Genomic DNA, 18,427 nt, shown 5'->3' with positions numbered 1-18,427 from the left:
AAAGAGAATAAAGTCTAGGTTTTGTTTGTGGGTACATACACACATATATAAAAGTTGATTTTAGAGTTTTTGAATTCAAACTTACTGATTTCAACCACTTGGTTAAATGTTCTTCAAATGGTGCAGCAAAGGGAGATGCCAACATATTTTGTGTTTTTACAATATGTTCATCGAGTAATAATTGTGCCTCCTCAATAGGGCCTCCTTTGAGTATGTTGCATCCAGTGTTTTTATATAATAAAAACTGCATTACATATATCTCATTTTCATCATTAACATGATATTTTAAACTTTGCAATTTAAACAATTCATTATCTATGCAAAATCTTTGTGAAAAGGCCAAATTACATGTCCTTTTAAATTTTGTAAATTTATACACACACACACACCTATATATATATATATATATATATATTAATTAGATTGCATGCTAAAAGTGTGAATGCTAACCTCAAATGTTAAGGGCAACCAATCATTTTCCATACTAGCAAGCCCTCTTTCCAATGCATATTCTTTGCTTGCAAATTCACTAATCTCTTCCAATCTAAAAATATGTTCATGAACCTGTAGGAGATATTTGAAGTGTTTGGTTGAAATCACACAGTGTTTGCACATCTAGTTATAAAATATCTCTGATCAATCATATATGTCATGGAGTAGGATTCATTTGAAGCATTACATACTTTTTTCAACACATTATTTTTACACACACACACATGTTTGAATATATATACATATATATGATAAAATATTGTAAAATACTTACATTCAATCTCAATAACTGACGGAAGTGTGTAGCATCATCATTTTTCACCTCAAAACCTACAACTTCAGAAATTTTTGCAAAATGTCTTGGCCTTAATCCTGTAAATTAAACACTTTAATTTTAAAATCCAAAGATACAACGATGTGATTTTCAGGCTAAAAAAAAATACATTACTTTTTGATATTTTAAAATGTTTCAATTTCATTAAAAATATTATTTTCTTTTTTAAAATTCTTTTTTGCTTAAACGTCAAATAAATTAGATAGATTATTAATTGAATTTGATCAAACCTGGATTACATAAACACCGAAACAAAGGTAATGTCTCTTTAAATCTATCAAGATTGGCCTTTAATATGGTTGCAACTTTACATGGATCAGGCAATTTCTCTTCAAATGTTCGAACTAATTTGAATACAACTCGATACCAATTAAAAACCTGCACACAGTCACATACAAACATTGTTTACTTGGTCTACACAAGTTAAGTACCAGGCATACTAGACAATAAACTCTTACCAACATTACCCACACAAAAAAATTCTAAATATACCTCTAGAACATTGAATTTATTTTTTTCAAGTGTTTCTTTTTTCACATGAGACCATATATATATATATATATATATATATATGAAAAGCTTTCTCATTTAATTTTAACCTAAAAGGGGGATTAAGGAGGAAAGGATTGAAGTGTACCTCATTTTCAATTTTTTCTGAGTCAAGGGAGTTGAGTTTGGCTGTCATCCAATGCTCTTCGCTTTCCTTAAAAGTATCAGCAATAGACCAGAGCTGGAAATAGGGCACCACAGCCAACAACAACACTTGGATCTGTGGGAACTTGCTCAAAGGCATGCCAAACAACAATTCCTCGCCATTGATGTTGTCTGATACCTCATTTGCACTGGCCAACCCTTCGCTTATCATCTAAGCCCTATCCAAAAACCCATCTCCCCTTCATTAACCAATACTATCTATATTCAACTAACAACAACTTTTGATCTCTCCCCCTCTCTCTCATTCATTCATTCATTCATATACATATATATATATATATATATATACATGAGAGTTTATGTGAATGGAGCATGGACAAGTAGTATTTGGTTCAATTTTAAATTTATGTTTAACTTGCATTGCATACAATTGGGAAGAGAAGACAAAAATTTGAGTATGGCATTCAAATTAGGTATTCAAACTCAATGATAAAAGACATAATTGAGAAATAAGCCATCTAATTGTATTTCTTTTTGGAAGAAGTGGAAGTATTATAAACTTAATGTAATAACAAAATATCTATATTTTTATTTTATTTTAGTTACACACCCGAATTTCTTTTCCCAGCATAGGTGCTTTTTCAATATCTCCATACATGTCAAACTCTTTAATTTGATCTTCATAACTTCATAACATTCAAGAAGAGTAGATTGAAATATGTGTCAGAAAATTTTGAAAAATTGAAAGTTTGAAGTTTTGATTTTGACATGATTAGTTTGTTTCTTAAACCTTGTAACATAGCATCTCATACACCAAATAAAAATTCAAAAGTACAAAAGATTAAATTTGATTAATTAAGTGCATATATAATATCAATGGAGACCCCATTTTTACAATTATATTAACTAGGAATGGTGTCATGGATCATTATTACTTCTTTTTTAAAAAAATATGTTTAAGACAACATTTCAACAATAAAGCATCTAATACAAAACATCTATTCAAACATGACTCTAGAAAACCAAACACCATAGCTTTGATTCCCTTCACTTAACATCACAAAAGCACAAGATAGACCATCAAATTACACAACTTATTATTATCATTATTATCATTGTTGTCATTGATCTCACCTATTCAAAAGCTTTTGAAAGTCATTGCGCTTTTTCTTAAATTCTTGTTCATAATAATCATACTCATCTTGAATCCTCTTTTGATGAACATTGAGGATTGTTCTAATTCGCTTTGGCCATTCCATATTTGCAACAATTACAGAAAAGTCTATATCTGGTATTGGAAAGCGAACACCCTCAAGCCACTCTTCTTTGATTTTGTTTTCTTGACTCATTCTTTCCAAAAGAGCCATATCATTCAGAGTTGCTGACCAAAACCTAATCAAAATTCAAGTACAATTTTAACTTTTTTAATTTTTATTTATTTATTCAAATGATTTACTATCCTTTTTTCTATATACAAAAATATAAATTTAATGGTGCAAATGCAGTTTCACAATACTACAGAATTGATATTAAAAAGGATACTTCTTAAGGGATGTTGCTTCTTCTGTATTTGTGGGGTCTCTTGCAAGAAAATCAGCCATGTTGTTATATCTGTTAAAAATCTCTTTATTCGATTTATTCATTATTTCTAAAACCTGAGAGATTACATGTAAAAAAATTAAACTATAGTTGGTGAATTTAATTATTATTACTTTAATCAATCAGAGATTTTTTATTTTTATTTTTATTTTTTTAAATAATTTTACTTGCTTGTTTCAACATAACAAAGACATAACATTGATTTTGACATTGATTGCATTTTCATACACACTCCTAGAGATATAAATATATAAATAAATATATATATATATATATATATATATCACACACACATTCTCTTTCAATTAGATTTTAAAATAAAAATAAAAATTACAATAAATGGTACAAGTGAGTAGAAATGGAAAGAGAGGATGAAAGGGGTTATATATATATATATATATATATATATTGTTGTCATTTGTTTATATATTTTTATTTGAAATGATGTTACTTGTGTTTTTAGGCGAGTGCAAATACAGGTGGCATGGTCAATGAAGCTTTGCTTGAAGTCGGTGACAATGCAGCGGACAAGGGTGCAGTCAATAACATTCAATGAGTGCGCTTCAGCACTCAATGCTCGGCCATGGAACTCATCCACTTGCTCCGTGTACCCAGACAGAGGCTGTTCTAACATCCCAAACTCTTTGATGTATTGATTCACATCCAATTGAAACAAATCCAAAAACTCTCTATAACCATGCATAATCTTTTGGGGTCCTGATATATTTGATTGTACAACCTACATTATTTTTTTTTATTTACACTTTATTTGAATCACCAATAAAAATTTAGGATATTAAATAATAATAATAATAATAAAACCCATGTTGGTTTTAAATACAAATGCACACACACATCTCTTTCAAATTTTACTCATCTACAAATACTCTTTGAGTTATATTGAACATGGATTTCTTAATATGTAATAAACTATTTGTAATGATACACTCCCCAATCATTAAAATTATCCAAGGCATGACTTCAAAGCACCAATTGCATCACAATGGCAACAACGATGATAAATCAATAAGTAAACAAATAGTATAGAATGAATTGTGAACCTGTTTGATGATGTCTTTAGCAACAACAACAATTTCATCATCGAGAGTTATGTGTGGGAGGGTTGCGCGTGAGGGTTCAATTTTGCCATGGTCAACTCGAACAATATCCCCGGATTGGAGCACAACATGGTCAATGATACCCACAAGCTCATCTTCTATTTCTTCCCATGAGGGTTCCACACTGACAAATATATACAAGTCAAACAAAAACAGAGTCCAATGTCAGCTTAGCAAGCATTATCTATGTTGAGTGAAGATATGAGTTTATGGTTCACATGGTTTGATTTGATTTGTTTTATTTATTTTGCATTGTTTTGTTTTGTTTTTCGATTTTATTTTCTAAAAATTTCCATGAAAAATGTATTAGCAATTAAGATAGTCACAAGAGATGCAACACATAATTACCTGAATAAGCCCTTATCATTTTTCAAGTGAAGATAAAATGGGGGAGAATTATGGTCTTTGGAAGAATATGCTCCCTCTTTAATTGTGGGAACAAACCCAAACAAACGCTTTATCACCTCTGGTTTGTATCCATAAAAGAATTCTTTCTGCACGGGCTTAGGTTCTTTATCTTTAGCAGTACTAATTGGTTTAGGTTCAAATTTGTACAAAGTTATGAACCTGCCAAAATAAATAGAAGAAATAAAACGTTTTATTTTATTTTGTTTTTCTAGTTTTTATTTTTTAGAATCTTATGTCATGCTATCTTCAACACTAAAGAAATCTTGTGTTTTTTGTTTGTTGTTTCTCTGGTTATAGATTAAATAATGAATCTTGTAAAATTCGACTTTTGTATTCATATTTAAGAGAACTGAAATTTATTATTTCTTTTCTGAAGCAATTAATATCTAACCTAACCATAGATACAATGGATTCTTCAACCAATCGACGAATTTGGTTGGCTAGTTGTCTAGCCATAGCTTCATGAAATCCTTTCTCACCCATATTTAAAGGTATGGAATATACAAATTTATTAGCTAGCCATGGTATCCATCTTCTTAGAATGATTTCTCTGTATCACAAAAAATTATCGAAATTCCATGCGGGAAAAAGGAAGTAAACAATCCAATATACAGGGGGAAAGAAGAAAGAAACCATGAACAGAATTATTGTGCTTATGTGCTTTGTTTGAATAAATTCTTTAACACAAGTTCACTCTAGAAATTAGCAATAAAATTTTATTTAATTTATTCAACTTAATAATATAAACACATGCAGGAATAAAAATTTAACTGAATCTCATTCATTCATTTGTGTGTGTTTATGTGTATGATTATATATATATATATATATACATACATACATGAGATGCCATTGTGTAAGATTTCACACAAAATTAAAAACTTGAAGTTGTAATCTAAACTCTTGGAAAAGCATCACAAATCCAAATTCACACACAAATTTAGATCCAAAGGAGGAGTTAAAAAAACCTTTTGTCATTTGCAAGCTTCTTTTGATGAGCAACAAACCACCTCAAATCAAGAGGCATTTGATCATAAATCTCAGGAGTTTCTATATCAATCATAAGTTGATTTCCATAGTTCTTACTCCACATGGATTCCATTTCTAAAGAAATAGGAACCAACCGGAACATAATCCTTGAGAGTGCATTAGATGAATGTGCCACAGCATCTCGCCACCATTGAGGCAAAATTAGGACAACATTGTCACCTCTAACAAAGCCAGTACTTATTGGTTGCATAATGTCCTCTATCCCTTCCAATTGTAAACTTTTCCTTTGTTCATCATCCTATAAGAATAAGAAGCAAAACAAATACCAAAAACGAAATCCTCTTTGTTCATGATAGTGATGAATGCAAGGTTCATACATACATACATACATACACAAACATGATTTCAATTACAGACACACCACACACATTGTTATATAATTCACATGCATTATAGAATTATATAACAAAGACCAAAAGTAGAAGCACAGGATACAAAGGCATTTACACAACCTCAAGAACATAATCAACAATGGCCTTGCGCATGCTAAGTTTGTAGACGCGGTTGATGTCGGCAGCTGTAGTGAGCATGGTGTCGTGGTAAGCAGAGGGAGTCACCATGTAGCGCGAGAAGGCACCCACATAGCACGTGGCTTGAGTGAGCCATGCAGGCTGGAGAGGTGCAATGAAGCACTCGTCCACACTCCCCTCCACACACTGCATGTACCTCCTTGCACTCTCAGCCATCTTGACCCCCTCGCCCTCGCTCACAAGGCCTGGCTTCCTCTTGGCCTTCCTCTTGGCTCTGGGGCTATGCACCACATTGGGTGCATTGGGGTATCCATTGTAGTTGGGTGCTTGGATGGGCATGGTCTCTTTGCAAAGGGGGTGTGGCCTTTGATGGACAAACAAATCAAGTGGCTCCCACCTGCAATTCAACTACCCATCCCAAAGCCTCTATCATTTTTAGACAGTTTTTAAAGGATAGCACTTTAGTGTATTTTCCTTGGATGTATATATAATGCACTTTTCTGGTTTGTATGCTTTTAACTTGAAAAAACATAAATAAAACCTGCAAGGTAAATCTCTACTTTGAATAATGTCTACGGAACAAGAATAAATAAGTAAGAGAGAGAGGAAAATAAAAACACAATTTAGGGGTTTCAGAGTTGGTTGAAGAATTCTAAACCCTTTGAATTTAGTTTAGGGTTTGTGGGTTCATGAGTTGAGATAACCAAGTTGCAATTTGAAAAGAGAACACATGGTGATTAAAATGAGAAAGTTAACTATTCTATTGTTGAACTGTCACACAGTTAAGATCACTTATCTGACATTATGAATACATTATTCTATTGATGTTAACTGATCAAACTAACATATATATATATATATATATATGATCCAAGAAGGTAAAACTATTACCACTTTTTTTGGATAATCATCTTCACTGGGAATCAAAGAACTAGATGATGTGTGGTCTAATTTGCATTTATTTGAACTCGATTCCAAATTAGGGGTAATTTCATCCAGCTCCAAAGATGTCAGAACAGGTGAAGATTTTAGGGTTTCTATTTCTTCTATTGTTCTCTTTTTGGTCTTCTCTCTTGGCATGTGCTGCACATACTTGTACGGTTTGATCTTTTTCATAGCATCCTTAACATCTTGTGGTTTCCATTTACTATATGGATCTAGAGGAGTTACAATGTGATCATATTTTGGGTCATTTGGAGGAACATAGTGTTTGTATGTTTTGATGGGCATGATACCATACTTTTGTATTGTAGGACTGCAAAAAAAAAAAAAAAAACAAAAAACAAAACAGATCAAACCAAACCAAACAAACAATCATATCAAAATCAATTTATGTTTATTAAAAACTTGTCACAAGTACAAATCAATGAAAATGCTTTTACAATGACATTGATACAAAATTTTGGTATTATGTGTCATTAATAATATTATAATTATTTGTGAGAAACATTGTATTGCTTGTATGCATGTTGGTCTCAGTTGTTGATTTTTTGTATATTTGATTTGATGCTCTTTTATAATGAATGTATTACTTCCAAAGACTTACGTGTATAATGATGCTATTTGTTTAGATGGAGAGTATTTATGCTTTTCTCTATCTGCCTTTGCAATAACTGATCTTGTGAAAATCATCTCATTGCTCATGACTGCAGTGTTTTCATTGGGGACAAAGGCTGTGCTTTCCTGTACAATGAATGTACATAAAACAAATTAAAAACTGAAATCTGTCTGATTTTCATAAATGATTTTCATACATTGGTTGTGGTGTAATATAATTATTCATGAGATCAATCCTCTAAATTAAAAGCATTTAAATCACATATATATACAGAATATGTCAGAAGCTACTTACAGGTTGAGTTTTTTCTAAAGCAACTTCAAAGGCCTCAAAAAAATCCATTGCCTTTACACCTGATCTCGCTTGTGTTGAGAATTTGAAAGAAAATAATTAAAATAACTGCTTAATATTTGCATTAAATTCAATTATCAGGTATTTAAACGTAATTTTAAATTTTATTCTTCAACATTTTAATTAATTGCACTAAGGCTTTGGTTGCAACAAATAATACATGATTTTGTTGATAGGACTTGAAAAATCAGAGACAAGTTCTAAATTGTGCGTTAAAAATGACAACATGAAAAACACATAATTTGTATATATTTCAAAATGAATTTTGATATAAATATGTGTGTATATATGTATTGTGTGAAATGTAGATGCAGAATGGCTCAATTAAATACCACTTCGGCTGGCAACTTCAAAACAGATAATTTTTTATTTCAATTGAAATTTACAAATTTTATTCTATTTTGTGCACAAGGTTGGTTTTCATTAATGCGTAAATAATTATGAATAAAAAATCAGTGAAAGAAGTTGGTTTTCGATGTACTTTACAATTTTTATTTATTTATTTATTTATAATCTTCTACAATTTGAAACTCATAACTCTGAATTATTAAATCAGAATCAGCTTCTCTATTTGTGTATTTTTATCATTCAGTTTTTTGAAATCATTAATTTGCTGTAAATCATTGTGAAAGTGCTTGTGGTGAACCAAGAGTCATCAATTCTTTATGTTCAAATTTTATCAGCATTTCAAAGGTTGAGAAAAGAAATAATATTATTATTCAGAGTTGTTTTATAATTTTCCATGCAAAAGTCTTGAGTGATTATAGTTTTATATTGAAGAATTAGGGTTTGACCGAAAGACCTCCACAAATTTAATTTGATGTAGACTTACAACTGTACAATTAAATTTACGACTAACACATGCGGAAGAAAACATTCTTGTCCTTCTAAAAATAATTTTGAATTTTTACAATACATTTATCATTTAACCAAATTTCTGAAACTGGAATTTAGAAAGAATTGGAACATCAATATATTGAATGAGATTTCATAAGCATTTCTCAAACATAAAAAAAATTATAATTAAAAATAGTATTTTAGGGTACCATTGAAACTCAACAAATAGGATTTTAATATATATATATATATATATGTACATGTACAATTACTGTCAAAATAAACTTACTTTTTGGACTGGATTGCAATTGTATTTTTGAAATTACAATGAATCTTCTTCCTTGGCAGCTGCATATCCTCGCATGACTCCTTGAAAAATTACATTTTTAACCCACATATATTTTACACACATTTGTTTCGAATGTAGTTTTCCATCATAGAAGAAACAACTACAGTGATTCAAAATTTTCAAACCCTAAAAATAAGTGTGATTTATTCATATACAGAAACTGGGACAAGGTTGCTTTGCCAAAGGAAATCTTCAGACAACACTCACACAAGCAAAGACAAAGAGATGAAACATTTAGTTTCCATCACCGTTATGTGCTTGGGAACATGTTTATTGTACAATAGAATTGGGTCATGTTGGAAAAAGAAGAAGAATAAAATGTTCAAAGAATAAAAACTCAGTTCATATTTATGTTGTGTTATTATTGATACTTTCATTCCATCTTTGAATTAAACATGGTTTGATTTCCAATTTCAAACAAGTTTTCACACATGTAACCCACTTTGAATTTCAAAAAACTTGTCTTTTTAGTTTTTTTGAATTACTAATATCTTTTAATTTTAAAATTTTACTTCTATTAAAACTAAAAGATAATATTTTTAATATTATGCTCTTATTCTGAAATATTATATATATGTATATATATATATATATATATATATCCAATGAAGTTTTAGTACACAATTTGCCACAAAATATTATTAAGGATTACATGCATCACATGATATTTTTTATTAAATGAAGTATTAGTATATTAATATTATGATGCTAGATACATGATTTTATTTATTATCATGATGTATGCAATTAATTATAAGGTAGTAAAAACTTATGGATTTCTGAATGTGATAGTTTGACCAAGTGATCTTAAGAATTTTGGTCATAATCTTAGAAATTATAAGTTTGAATTCTACAGTTAAATAAATTGTTACATAAGTTAATTTTTTCATTATTGTACATTAAGTTCTTTTTTACATATTTCTATTCCTTGTCCCTTATTTTTTCGATTGCAAGAATAGAACTCTAAGACATTTACTAGTTAAAACTATTACAACAAGTATATATTTTATATTGATAATAATGTACACAATGATATTAAATTATAAAATTCATTTAAAAATTAAATTAAAATATAATTTAAATTTTGGTGTGTTTATTTTAAATTATATATACATATATACATACATACATACATACATACATACATACATATATATTCACACACTTACGTCATCACATATCTTTGAGAGAGTTGATAAATGTTTTAGATTAAGTTAATATCGAAGGTGTTTTATTTTTTTTATTTGTTTGTTTGTTTGTTTGTTTTTTTTTAAAAAAATTTATACTTGACATAAATACTTAAACCTTTTACATGACCTTTGAAAATTAGCATGTTTTGACTAATTTTAGTTTGAAACATTTTTCGAATTTTGAACAGATTCTCAGCGTGAAGAGAAAATCATACAAAATTATCTAACTAGACAAACAAGTAATTTTTATGTTCATGTCAATAGGATACAAAAAATAAAGCAAACTAGATAATTCATTCAACTATATTAAATGTGGGCTAATGAATCTAAATATTATTCCCAATTTTTTCACTTAATTGAATCTGTACAAAATATATATTAATTTTTTTTTATAAAACAATAATAATAATAAACTGTATGATGATGTAACCATGCCAAACTTATGGAAGAGTCCTACAAAGAGTACCAACAAGGAAAAGTACCAATAAGGAGAGGCACCAACTTTTAGAAAGCTATAACTTTGTTTAATATTATCCAAATTACACTTGAAATATTTGTTGATATCCACTGAAATTGCACATTGCACATGCAAAAACATGCTACATGCATTTTCATTGGACAATAATTAAGCAAATTACTTCTTTTTGAAAGTTTGCACCCCTCCTCATCATCACCCCAATAATTTTCCCTTGTGGTCACCTCCTTGGTTGAGGGCACCCCTTCCCTATGAGCCCTTTAGCCCATGGATCCTTCATGAGAGCCTAGTGGCATCTCTATGGGCATAACTTGGGATTTATCATTTTTGACAAATTAAAAGGTTTTGATCTTAATTGGACAAGATATGATCCAAAACGTGACAAGCAAGTCGGACAAATAATCCTCTATGTCTAGGCAGATATGGTGACACTATTACAATTATAAAAAAGCAAAGTTGACACTCTACATGTGACCATGGTGAGAGATGAGCAATGCATTGGGAGCTGGGAGGGTTGTGTTGAAGAGTTTTTTCTGATGCATATAGTCTTTAGAAACAGGTATGGAAGTCAAATGAATTTTCATAGTGAGAGGGGTGTGCTACATTGTGCTTTGGGTACAATAGAGGACTCACATTTCTTCTATTACATATATAAATATATATATATATATATATATATATTTAACCACGCACACTCTGTCCCTTAGGGAAGCGTACTGAGTGATGGTCACACCCTTGAGACTTGACCTACCTCCAAAATAACACCAAAAAGAGAGTGATGACATGAAGAATAACACACACACAGCAGCAGCAGCAGCAGCAGCAAGGGTGGCGGTAAATATGTGTGGTGCTGCAGACACAAGCAGTACTCTGCTACCACTACAAGTGCCACTACTGTTGCACTGTAACTAGCACTAGAGGAGGAGGAGCAATCAGACTGACTCTCGCCAGCCTCTCCCATCAACAACCAGGACAAATCCACTCCTCTTAACTCCATCCCGCCACACTCCCTTTTCCCACCACCCCTCACCTGCACCGCAGGCACTAGCCGGTAGACTGGGCCGAACGAACAAACGAACGAACTAAAGCTTCGTTCATCCTGCAGCAGCCAGGGTTGTGGACTCGCAGAGAATCAGATTAATGCAAGAACGAACAGAACTACAGAATGTCAGTTAGTCAGGGACGGAATGAGAAGAGACAAACTAGATGACTGGCGGAGGAACGGACGGACGGACGGGAAGGGAGGGTAGGTCAGGGACGGAGGTTCGTTCGCGTCCCCCACGGAATGGGCGTGGATCCGGACGAGGTTGGACTTTTTCGGCGTGGTCCGGTCGTGGTCCCCTATTACTACTAATACTAATAATAATACTAATAATACTATTCTGTTCTATGTTAGGGTTTGCTTTCTGGGGCCTTCTTTGTTGCCACGATTGTTCCATAGCTCCCCCCCCCCTGATGCCCCCATAGCCCCCCCCATGCCCGCATAGCTCCGTCCCCCTTCGCCGAAGAAGAAGAAGAAGAAGAAGCGCCGTGGATGTGAAGCTCCTCTCGCTCTCTGTCTCCTCCAACTCAGCTCCCTTGATTCCTTTCGTTTGGTTTCTGTTGGTTTTGTGGGTTGTTCGACGAGACGATTCTCATAAGGGTGTTGGTTCCCGTGTTGGAAGTGTGGTTTTATTTCGGGGTTTTTTGAAAGGTTGCCTTTCGGGTTCCTGTCATATCATCCATCCCTCGCTCTCTTGCTCGCTCGCTCGCTCCCTCCCTCCCTCTGCCTTTTTCAGTGCGCGCGCTCTTCTTTGAGCCCTTTTCTTTCTGTCATCCCTTTCTTCTCGTGGTCGTGGTCATGGTGGTCGTCGTCGTCTTTTTCCTGCTCTCTTGAGTAGCGCTTAAACCCCGCTCGTGATAAATTCAGCTCTTGTAAGTCGACTGCGGTGATCAGCTGCTGTTGAATTTCGTGGAGGGATTTTGGCTTCCTGATGGGAAGCGTTGGTTTACGATGAGGGGGTGGGGTGGTAATTTGGTGCACTTGGGACAGGAATTTGATAATGTGGTGGTGCAGGGGTAGGGGAGAGGGGTGCGTTGAATTGAGTCGAGGAACTTGCAGGAATTTAAGCTTTGGTGGCGATGGGTGATGTGGAAAGGGTGCGATGATTGTGGGTTAGTGGGGTCTAGAGAGTGCATTGTTGATGTGGGGGTGAGGGTGAGAGGTTTTTTATTGGGAACGTGTGCATGGATCCCTTGAACTGCTACTGTTGCTGGAGCTTGACTAGAAAGTGGCTGGAACAATGCAGGGCTTTTGAGATTGGCGGTCGGCGTTGAGTGGGTGAGTGAGGTTGAGGGGATGATTGCGTGAGAAAAGATCGAGGCTTGTCTTCTGGTACTAGGATTCACGACCAGCCAATTTTTCGGCGCAGATGGTGGTTTTGTTTCGATTCGGTTTGTAGTCATGTTTTCAAGGCAGCTTTGCTGCAATCCCCATTGCAAGCGCACTTCCCCCGGGGATGGACCGTGAGTTTACTTACGCTTCCTCTATCTTCAATTTTCTCGCTTTCGATCTCTAGTGTGTGCGCCGTGGAGATGGTTGAAGTGCGCGTATCTTCTTCATGCATGCAATCAGCACCTTCCGGAACTCAAGGCTGCTGTTGGGAGTCGAATGTTCATTTTTCTAGAATTTTTGTCAAAATTTAAGAGCTTAAATGTCGGTGCTTACCTCAAATCGTGATTTTGGAGAATATGTCTCCACCCTGTTGGGAGTTGCGAATTCGACTGTAGATTCGAAGTTTTGTGAAGACGCAGTCCTTGAGTCGTGTCTTTCCGGGGAATTGGGCATTCCATGACACACAGAGTGCGAGTGCAGGACTTGTCGGTGGCATGTACGGAATTACGGAAGCCAAAAGGACCCCAAACATGTCACTCTGTGTAATGCCTGCAAGATTAACTTCGATCAGGTAATTGCTTGTCACTAGAGTCTCCCTCGCTCATCTTATCATTAGAATGGCCTATCCTCTGCGATAAATTGGGACGATCTGTTTCTCTTTACATTATCGGGCTTAGTTAAAAGAGGGGAGCACTCTAATGCAAGGTTTTGGATATCAGGGCAAGTATTGTCCCTTCTGTGTGCAAATATACCGCGAAAAGGATCCCGACAGCTTCGACGGAAAGGAGGTACTTGGAAGGACCCTGCTGTCGGCAGTATGTTTCGTTATGTGAAATTAATTTCATCGTCTACTTCAGAATACCAGGAACGTTTTCGTGAAGTATTGTGCGTTTATCAAATCCACAATGTATTTTGATGGGTGCATACAGTGCAGGTACTTAAGCTGTGTGATGCTTTGAATGTTTGTGCGACAGTGGGTAGGCTGCGACAATCGGACTTGTCGACGCTGGGTGCATGTGGAATGTGAGATTAGTGGAGGCAACCAAGTGGATTCAACTGCGTTTTACCTGTGCCCCAGCTGTAGGGAGGTAATGTCACCCAGTCATGTGTTTTAAGTGAGTCTATCTGTCTTTTGTTTTTCATCGCAATCTTCCGTGCTACCTCGGAAATGCATACAATGAAATGCAATGGCTCATTGCAATTTCGCAACTGTGTCCCTGCTTACTAGGGTAGTGTTCCAGCTACTTGTGAATCGATTCTAACTTCATCAGTTTTCTGCATTGATGAAGCAGAATGCCCAGGAATTTGGCGACAGAAAGCGATGTGGTCGCTTACCCGCTCAGGATCAAACCGTCACTGCATCCAGTCAGATTCAGATAGAAAACAGCTCATCGGTTAGCTTTACTCCCAACGTTGTTTCATTCCTTCACATGGAAGTCTGCACGGACATTCATTTGAATGGTCAACTAACTTTTCAAGAGTGGCCTGCAGGATCATGAGCAGAAGCCAAAAATGCCACTTTCCTTGAGAAGTACTAGGCGACCCTTGCAAGTCGATCTTTCAAAACTGGAGGTTAAAAACTGTGTTGCATTTTTTTTGAAATTCTCGTTGTCGAATTTTGAGTTTTTGGTTTGTTTCTATTTACTTTGTCTCAATCTGCTCTATGTGTTAAGTTAACGACTCTCTGTGGCATGAGCAGACGTCCTCCCTAAAACGGTACAGACGCGTCTATAATCTCCGCGAAGTGGCGAGCAGCTGCAAGGTATGGAGAGTTTGTAACTTAGGTCAGTTTCTAGGTGCGTACTTATCATCTGTTGTCTTCCTCTGGATTAAGTGTCCTCACCAATCCCTTCCATTTTTAATCGCTCATAAATTGGTATTGCCCCAGGAGGAGCTTGTTCCTGCTGTTGCACAACATTTTGCTGCCCAGGTATGTCTTTCAGCACATCGTTCTTACATTCCATGTTCAAATTCACTTCGATGATACATCCAGCATAACTCCAGTTACTTTTAAGCATGTCAACTCTCAGACTAGTCTTTACTTTCTTTCTTTTTCTCCACTTTTGGTTGTCACAGTTGCCACGTGCTGCAGGTTGTGGAGGAGAATGAGACTTTGCTTTCTTTCGCATTTTTTCTCAAGAAGAAGCAATCTTTTGCAACCTCGTCCTTGACCCAGCATCATCAAGTTGCACACCCGGTCGCGAAATAACGCCACAGAAATACCGCTGAAGCTGGCCCAGGAATAGATCAGAAACTGTTTACTTCGAATTGTGCTGGGCACTGCACTGTGCCTCCGCGGTTCGGCTCATTCATGTATCTGTACATTGACTCTGCTCTATCTATAACATGCAGCTTTTTTAGCCATTACGTTAGGTAGATGTAACATATGGCGAAGACCCACTTGGCAGAGATCGAAGTGTTACTATTTGCTGAATACTTACATCAGACTTCCTCTTATCTTTTTGGTGTTTCCTTTTCAGTCTTGCTTTAGCGGGCGAAATAGGGCGTATCGTACCACCCATGGTGGTCAATTTTACAGACTTCAGTTGCAGAAATTATCCAGGCATTAGTTCAAATTTCGGTCATTCACTTTTTGAGAGCTTCAGATACTTCAAGGACTGTCGTTCAACTAGAGGAAAACAACTGGCATCAGATGACACATTTTCCTGAAGTCTCTGACTCTGATCAACGCGGCTGGTATATGCCAGCACTTTTATTTTTGGGAAGATCGGAGGGTATGCTAGTAGGATCACACAGCCTCACATCAAACTATCTGATTCTTTCAGTATCCAGATGCTTGCGGTGAATGATGTCATACACTTATAAGAACAATCTGTTGTGAATCACAACAATAATGGTATCTACCCTTTTCTATAACTTTTCGAAAGAAACAAAGTTGCTCTCGCGCGATTCCAGAACGGAGTTCTACGACAAGAAACTTGCATGAATTGATGGCATGAACATAAGTGTGACTATCTATGTGAGGCACACATCAAAGTGTGCTCACTACATCATCAAAATTATTACGTATAGTACACGCACACACACAGACGCACACACAGCAATTAGTAAACACGTGTGAACGTGAAGCATGGGAGAGAGCAGTTGGAAAGTCTACAATTCATGCGTACAGCAGATATTTTGAGATACTGATAACTGACATTATCCATCGAACAAGGACACTGGTACTCTCTCTGCCACCAATACATGTGACTCCCCCCCCAGATATGCAAGATCCTGAAACTGTTTCAGATATCATTGTTTTCCAGATTGTGAACGATTCTGTCAGATCGTTTTAATGCGGACTTAAATGCTACCAAACGTCGGCTCTGCCAGTACAATCTGCGACGACGCGACCAAGACATGAACCAAAGGCTTTACCCCCACACTGATACAGTGCCACTGAAACAAAAGATCTGTGAGTGTGGGTGTACATTGCCATAAAACAGTGGATGTGATACAGCAACCCTGAAGACGTCGAAAATCCTTCTAGAATAGCAAAACACTTCCTGCCACAAGGTCACACTACTGTTGTATTCCCAGACACTAAAACTAAACTCCCTTTTAGACACCACACACCTTTCCAATTACAGCTACCAGGTCGCTTAACTGATGTTGGTTTCCCATATAGATTTTTTCTGCTGTTATTAGCTACTGCAGACATTCTGCCATTTCTTTAGGTCTTCCCATTCACAGCTTCTGTGTGTTGGCCCACCAGACCTGTAAACCTGCCCCAGAACATATGGCCATTTTGTTTAGTTTGTTGTTGTCCCCCCCCCCCCCCCCCCCAAACATGTGCAGGTCTTGAAAATGGTTTGCCACACAAAGTCAATAATGGGGAATGTCCTCAAAACATGGCCATGACAAAAGCAAGCAACAGGTTTGGATGAGATGGAGGGTGGGGCATCCTAAAACAGGAGTTGAGGGAGAAGGGGGGGAGTGTGTACCAGGAATGCCTAATTTATGGCCAACATCCTCCTCCTCCTCCTCTCCCTCCTCTTCCCTTTCCTTTTGGCTTTACCTCCTCCTCCTTCCACAGAGTACTTGCCTGTCTGCAGCTTTGCCAGCTGCTGCACCTGGTGGCACACACACACACCATTTTTGTGGCAAGAGGAAAAGCAGCACAAGCAGTGATGGGAGTGAACCCCTGGGGGGCTATGTATGGTAGTGAAGAAGAAGCAAGCAAAAGGACACATCGAATACACTAACCCCCCCACACACACTCTTTTACACATGCAGTCACATGTATATACACACACACATACACACACACATACACACACTTACACTTATACACTTGCTGTTGTGCATCATGAAGGAGGTTGTACCAAATCCATTTTGATGAAGGAGGGACAACTTCATTGCATCTATACTAGGACAACAAGTATAAGAAATGTTGAGAATGTTTAGAGAGACACAAAAGTAGGTGGAAGTAATGCACACACACATAGATAAGAGAGTGTATAGATGGACAGAGAGCTCCTTATCTGTATATTGATGTGGTTGTCTCTTGTATATAAAGAAAAGGAATGAAGATAAATATTTTTTTCCCACTACATTCCAAACACTGTAGCTGCAATATTTATTATAAATTACAGTAAATATTATGGAGTGTCGGTTACATTTAATACTCTCAACACTCTTCTTTGTTTGTCATAATATTTATATAACATTAAATTTGTATAGAATTATAATCTATATTTTTTTGTAATCTTGCAAGATCAATAGCTACTATCTCATTAAAACCTTATTGTATTCAAGAACAAAACCATAGATGAAAAAAAAAAATACAATATTATTATTTTAAAATTATTTAAAGAATTTATTAACTTTCTTACTCAAGAAAAATAAGTCATCGCATACCAATGCCATAAGTAAGTTGGCAATGGTTACACAAAGGAAAAGCTTTAATAAGGAGATCAACAAGGTTATTTGTAGATTTAATTTTTTTGAAATTAAGTGCTTAATTAATAATCAAGTCATGGATATAATTAAAATAATTTACATCAACATGCTTTGTTTTGTCACCTTTAATAAAATCAACTTACATCTATATAACACAAGTGCTATTGTCTTTATATAAGATAATTAGAGAATCATCATATGAAAATCTATAAGTTGTCTAAATAAATTTGTCAATTGATTGCAATCAAATATATTTTTTAGAT

General features: G+C 35.2%; 2 protein-coding genes and 1 long non-coding RNA gene across 16 annotated transcripts in view; 1 reads left to right on the top strand and 2 right to left on the bottom strand.

The window, feature by feature from the left end:
- Positions 1–9,690, bottom strand: part of LOC112273181 (uncharacterized) — a 37,707-nt gene extending 28,017 nt beyond the window's left edge. For 2 of the 12 annotated variants that reach the window (XM_073529392.2, XM_090245357.1), the window contains exons 1-18: positions 9,161–9,689; positions 7,978–8,036; positions 7,672–7,808; positions 7,017–7,380; positions 6,108–6,533; positions 5,574–5,893; positions 4,997–5,155; positions 4,546–4,764; positions 4,141–4,321; positions 3,531–3,818; positions 3,023–3,135; positions 2,615–2,872; positions 2,091–2,166; positions 1,464–1,691; positions 1,057–1,204; positions 767–864; positions 451–564; positions 86–244 (exon numbers count right to left, since the gene is read on the bottom strand). In XM_073529392.2, coding sequence (XP_073385493.1) covers positions 86–244; positions 451–564; positions 767–864; positions 1,057–1,204; positions 1,464–1,691; positions 2,091–2,166; positions 2,615–2,872; positions 3,023–3,135; positions 3,531–3,818; positions 4,141–4,321; positions 4,546–4,764; positions 4,997–5,155; positions 5,574–5,893; positions 6,108–6,533; positions 7,017–7,380; positions 7,672–7,808; positions 7,978–8,025 — 3,336 coding nt within the window. In that variant the 5' untranslated portion in view covers positions 8,026–8,036; positions 9,161–9,689. Of the gene's footprint in view, positions 1–85; positions 245–450; positions 565–766; positions 865–1,056; positions 1,205–1,463; positions 1,699–2,090; positions 2,167–2,614; positions 2,873–3,022; positions 3,136–3,530; positions 3,819–4,140; positions 4,322–4,545; positions 4,765–4,996; positions 5,156–5,573; positions 5,894–6,107; positions 6,534–7,016; positions 7,381–7,671; positions 7,809–7,977; positions 8,083–8,520; positions 8,648–9,160 lie in introns of those variants that run through there. The other 10 variants (XM_090245355.1, XM_073529397.2, XM_090245356.1 and 7 more) reach the window with 10 other exon arrangements.
- A 2,591-nt stretch (positions 9,691–12,281) lies between these two features.
- Positions 12,282–15,985, top strand: LOC112272980 (uncharacterized). Of its 3 annotated transcripts, none has more exons than XM_090245159.1 (10): positions 12,282–12,421; positions 13,174–13,390; positions 13,740–13,830; positions 13,979–14,047; positions 14,234–14,347; positions 14,552–14,653; positions 14,751–14,831; positions 14,959–15,021; positions 15,148–15,189; positions 15,352–15,985. In XM_090245159.1, exons 2-10 carry the CDS (start codon positions 13,329–13,331, stop codon positions 15,466–15,468), a joined length of 741 nt encoding a protein of 246 aa, XP_090101285.1. In that variant the 5' UTR covers positions 12,282–12,421; positions 13,174–13,328; the 3' UTR covers positions 15,469–15,985. The 3 variants fall into 3 exon arrangements, with proteins under 3 accessions (XP_090101285.1, XP_090101286.1, XP_024357004.1); XM_090245160.1 differs by having other exon boundaries at positions 12,388–12,578; XM_024501236.3 differs by lacking the exon at positions 12,282–12,421 and adding an exon at positions 12,449–12,799.
- Positions 15,986–16,714: 729 nt separating this feature from the next.
- LOC141044622 (uncharacterized) lies at positions 16,715–17,683 on the bottom strand. The gene is made up of 3 exons (XR_012216241.2): positions 17,547–17,683; positions 17,207–17,335; positions 16,715–16,987 (listed from the first exon to the last, which is right to left on the bottom strand). It is a non-coding gene; the product is annotated as an uncharacterized LOC141044622 (long non-coding RNA).
- Between the last annotated feature and the right edge of the window lie 744 nt (positions 17,684–18,427).

The sequence above is a fragment of the Physcomitrium patens genome, chromosome 20 (assembly GCF_059467195.1).
Source record: "Physcomitrium patens ecotype Gransden chromosome 20, ASM5946719v1, whole genome shotgun sequence".
In the NCBI taxonomy this organism is placed as follows: domain Eukaryota; kingdom Viridiplantae; phylum Streptophyta; class Bryopsida; order Funariales; family Funariaceae; genus Physcomitrium; species Physcomitrium patens.
This window is presented reverse-complemented; position numbering and strand designations above follow the sequence as displayed.